A 5,097-nucleotide genomic window follows, 5' to 3' on the forward strand; every position below is an offset into this window, starting at 1 on the left:
AGCCAAGATGAGTCGCTCTATTACTGGCAGCAATTTCCAACATGCTCCTCTAAGTTAGCCACACAAACGAGTCCTTACTTAGGCTGGGTTCACATTGAGGGGGCGGAAGAGAGGCTCCAAAAGTTGGTTTTCCGGGTGGTAGAGTTAGGTAATGCACACTTCCGCCACCCTTTTGTTCACATAGAGGGTGGAAGAAAAAGTCACTCGATTTTCTTCCGCCGGCTTGTGTGAACATTGGGTGGCGGCGGAACACAAAGTGAAATGAAGAAGCATTTGACATTTGCATCAATAAAGCATAGTACAAACCATAGCATAAAATTTAATTAATTGAACGCATATGTTACAAAAGCATTAACTTGAAGATGATGATGAATCTAATTCCTCTAAAGCCTCATTTCCAAAAAATTCTTGGACATTCATCCGTGCCTGCTCTTTGTACATTGCTTTTGCAATACTGTCTCGCCTCTCGGAGCCTACTCCAAGGTCATTAGAACCTCCTTCATCACTCCCTTGAGCACGCTCCATAGCCTCCTCTACTCCGATTTTCCGTGTTGCCATGAGCTCCATCATGGAAGTAGCACCTGCTCTTCGATCCTCTCTTGCACGCCCAACGTGACCCGCCAATTCTGCTTCTGCCTCTCGCACCCACTCCATATCAAAAGATTCTCCATGGTGGATACAAAGGTTGTGAAGCACAAGACAAGCTGCTACAAGATCTGGCACATAGCGTAGATTCATGTCACATCTTTTTAACAAAATTCTAAACCTTGCCTTCAACATTCCAAATGCTCTTTCAACTGGCATCCTTGTACTAGATCGAATGAAATTCCAGTAGTACTTGAGACGTGACAACCCTTCTTTGCACCCTTTGAAAGGCACTAGCATATATGGCCGTGCCGGATAAGCGCAATCACCAACTAGACAATAGTTGCCTAGGTCACCTTTTGCACATCTTTGACCTAGCTCACTTCTAGTGAAATTCAAGGAGTCATGCACTGATCCGGCCCATCCAACATCATAATTCCATATTGAACAATTAGCAGATACGGTTAGTTGCAGCAAAATAGAGTGGAAACCTTTTCGATTGAAGTAGTCGACATGGTTGTCCCTTGGGGCAATGATGGGAATGTGGGAACCATCTATCGCACCAACAACAAAGGGGATTCCTCTTGTAGCCTCAAACTCACGCGCCAATGTCGCAAGTCGAGAGCTTGTGGACCATCTGATGTACAAATCCCTAAGGCCAGATTTCACAATTGCCTTGCAAAAATCGAGTACAATTTCACAAGATGTACTCTTCGCACATCCATAAGTGTCACCGAGGCCCAAGAGACCATCTCCAGTAGCAAGTCTGGTAAGAGCGATTGCTACTCTATCTTGTATTGGCACAGCCTTGCGAAAGTTTGTGGATTTCTTCTGTATGAAGGGTGCAAGCTTTCCACAAAGGTAATTGAAGGTTTCTTTGCTGACCCTCAGACGCCTCTTGAACATGCTAGCATTGTAAGCACTTAGGAGATAGCATCGAACAAAGCCTTGTGGACGTGGATATGCCCACGCACGCCGTCGTTCATGACCACTTCTTCGGTTGGCGATCTTCTTGAGGCTTACAGACCGTGCCATGCACTCGCAAACATGCAACCAAGTTAGCACCATGGACTCATCATTGCGAAAGCTGGGTTCCTTTAGCAATTCATAAATGGCTAAAGAACACAACCATGCACAATAGAGAGCCATTTCCTTGGATATGGCCATTTAATCTTGCGAACATGTTGAAATGATGCAAGATATTTAGCACATGGTCTACTTTAATTTACAACATTTTTTTCATACTTTGAAAGCTGGAGACATTAAAAGAAGAAAGCTTTGAAAGCTTAGACAAATTACAACCAAACAGTGGAAAAACAATGAAGCTGTGAGAAAACTAGTTGTCACCCCCCTAGACTCCTTCAAAAAATCACTCATAGTTATGCGCATTGCAGCTAGTATATTGAGTCTCTCCTTCTCCAAGACAATATTCTGGCTAGCGGTCTCTTTGAGATGCTCCAAGAGAAGTTTCCCTGTACCGGCCATCTCGGCCAAGGACTCCTCGTACTTCGGAGTGACTTTACGGATAGAGGACAGAGTGGGTTGGGTCTTCTCTGGATTTGGAGAGGGGTTTTCTTCTAAGGTGTCACCATTTGTTCGGGTAACATCCTCCATTGTGGATGAAGAAGCGTGGCTAACAGGAGTAATAGTGGCTCTAGCGTGGTAGTATTCATCCACTATGTCGAACCATTTGCATATATGCCTCCTATCATTACCAAAAATTGAGTTATGGACTTTGTCCTGTCGGTATTGTTGCAATACTGCTTGCCACTTTTTGCGGCAACTTTCACTATCTTTATCAAATTCAGGGTAAGTGACGGCTAGTTTAGTAGCCACCTTTGCCCATAAATTGATCCCTTGCTTCCCGGGATTATTGAACTCCTCATTCATGCCCCCCCCGGATATGAATGAGTTGGTCCACCCACCAATCTTTCCACTTGCTTTTCTTGTTGTCGCCGTCGTCATCGTCTCCCAAGTCGATGGTGCTCTTCTTCTTTGAGGCTTTGGGCTTCTTTGTTGCGGTTTGGTTTTGTAACACAACCTCTTCATTGGTGGCTTCTTTCCTCTTCGTCGGTTTGGCACGGCTTGCCTTGTGTTGAGAAGCTCGCATGGCATTAGGTGTAGGGTTGGGTGATGGAGTGGATGCCACATGATCGGGGGCGGCATCCATATTGGAGTTAGGACTAGTGACACTCAAAGGGGGTGAGGGATGAGAAGGATGAGTAGCCATAGTCGAATGTGGGCTATGAGCATTTAGAGTAGGAGATCCATAATTTGGGGGTCTAAACATAAAGGGAGAATTAGGAGAGATGGAGGGAGAATTCATCATGGCTTGGTAGCCATGAGGTGGCATATGAAAAGAAGGGTGGGGGAATGGGTAGAAAGTGGATTGAGAAAATGGAGGTTGGGAGAGAATAGGGTCGTCGTCTTCCCGTTGGGAGTCGATAAACTGATTTGGGTTTGAATCCATGGTACCTACAACGCAAAAAAAAAACAATGTTAGGGATGTGCACACAAAGTTGAAAACAATGCATTAAAGTGAAAATCGTAGAATTCATAGCGACCTTGATGAGTTGATTTGCACCGCCGTCGCCCTCTTAACGCTTCAACCCTACAAGAACGCCATTTAAAAAAGGTTGGTACATCATAGAGCAAATCATGTTAAACAAAGTTGGTACATCATTCTGAAAAGCCCTCAAATGTAAATGATTGAGCATGGCATTGAGCTTGATTGAAGAAGCTTTCAAATGTAAAAGGAAGAAGCTTCAAATGAAAAAGGGAGAGGCTTTTACTGTGTGCTGCACCTCAAATATGAAAGCACATGATGATCTCCTTGATCTCTGTGTTGATGTGACAGAGCTAGCTTGAAAGGCTATAAAATTTGCCATTTTATAAGGGGGGGGGGGAGGGGGGTGGGTTCTTTTGTGAACGTTGCACAAATTGAACCGTTTTTTATTTTTTTTAGGAGGGGTGTCTATTTTGGGAAAAGTTAATGGTTGTGAACGTTGGCTCTCTCTCCTCTTTCCTACGTGGAGGCTGGAAGCGCAATGGGCGAGGGGGGGGGGGAGGGGGGGGTCCGGAAGAGACGAGGGCTGTGGCTTCCATGCGCTGGCAATCAATTCCGTGCCCTGCCGTCGCCCACTGTGAACGGCTTCGCTGACAGGGCGTCCTGCTATTGGCTGCACTAAAAGTATGAAGCTCTGTCGCCGCGCAGTCTGAATCCAGCCTTACTCTCTTACACACAACACAAATCAATGTCACACACATCTTACTGACACTAAAGTTTCCATGGCAGCTTCTGCCGGTTTCATGGCAGAGAGGCAAAAGCACGCCTCTCATTGGTCCTTGTATATCTGAAGAAATGAAGCTTTACTTTTCTATGGCCATGCTTACAACATGATATTTCCAGAAGGTGGTGAGAGACCAAGGGCCTGCATCTTTTCATGAGGCCATACAGATTGCTCAGCGAATTGACGGTAGCATGCAACCGGACGGCCCAAATGCTTCTACTGTAACACCTACGGACATGTCCGTTGACACTGTTGCAGACTCGACGCTCACCAACAACTTCGAAATGCTCAGGTTCATACTACTGATGTAGCTACTCTTGCTGCTCTTTTGAAAAATGCTTTGAGTGGGCTGGTGGAAGTGCACCATTCACAATGTTTCTATGGTGTGCTCATGGGACCCAATTTTGTCAACACTCGACACACCTCTCTAGACTCTCTCACCAGGACTCATGACATCTGCAAACTCCTGGCCAGGTTTTCATCTCTATTCAAGAAAAGGTAGAAACCTTCCATGATCAACCTCGCTTATCATCATTCAAACAGAACAGATGAGGCCACTCCTATCAAAATGCCTCGTCCACGACGTTCACCATTGGAAAAAGATCGAATCAGCCAAGCTGTGGGAGATATGCTGGCCAAAGGCATAATCGTGCCCTCCCAAAGTGATTGGGCTGCAAAACCCCATCTCGTCAGAAAAGATGATGGGGTCCTACAAAATTTGTGTTGATTTTCAACCATTGAACAAGGTGACATAGCACAATGTCTACCCATTTAGATGACCTTCTAGACTAGATAGGCCAATCTAGATCCTTCACTTCTCTAGATCTGGCCTCTGGGTATTGGAAAATTCCCCTCAACCCTTCAGATGCTCACAAGACAGCCCTTCGAACTCCTGGTGGTTCATCTGATGCTGGGAGTAGTTTCCAACGAGTCCTCAATAACATTTTTGATGGCCACATACAGGCTAGAGTGATAGCAGTCTACTTAGATGACATACTGTCATTAATTTCCGCTACTCTCAAGTTAAATAGGCCAATTCCATTACATATCTGATGCTGGGAGTAGTTTCCAACGAGTCGGTCAATAACATTTTTGACGACCACATACATGCTAGAGTGATAGCAGTCTACTTAGATGGCATACTAGTCCACATAGAGACTTGGGATCAACATTTGCGAGTGTTAAAAGGAGAGCCATCTGGCTTAGATCACATATCCCCTTG

General features: G+C 45.2%; 1 protein-coding gene and 1 pseudogene across 1 annotated transcript; both read right to left on the reverse strand.

The window, feature by feature from the left end:
* Positions 1-351: 351 nt before the first annotated feature.
* LOC147421718 (uncharacterized) lies at positions 352-780 on the reverse strand. Its single transcript, XM_086502747.1, has one exon. The coding sequence runs from the start codon at positions 778-780 to the stop codon at positions 352-354; it is 429 nt and encodes a 142-aa protein (XP_086358873.1).
* Positions 781-1,824: 1,044 nt separating this feature from the next.
* On the reverse strand, positions 1,825-2,815 carry LOC147421719 (uncharacterized; annotated as a pseudogene).
* Positions 2,816-5,097: the final 2,282 nt, after the last annotated feature.

This window comes from Adiantum capillus-veneris, chromosome 27 (assembly GCF_014529385.1).
Source record: "Adiantum capillus-veneris isolate H3 chromosome 27, ASM1452938v2, whole genome shotgun sequence".
Taxonomy (NCBI): Eukaryota; Viridiplantae; Streptophyta; class Polypodiopsida; order Polypodiales; family Pteridaceae; genus Adiantum; species Adiantum capillus-veneris.

What these genes read in the sequence shown, in the direction of transcription:
- LOC147421718 (XM_086502747.1), bottom strand. Translation starts at nt 780, where the DNA reads ATGTTGAAGGCAAGGTTTAGAATTTTGTTAAAAAGATGTGACATGAAT.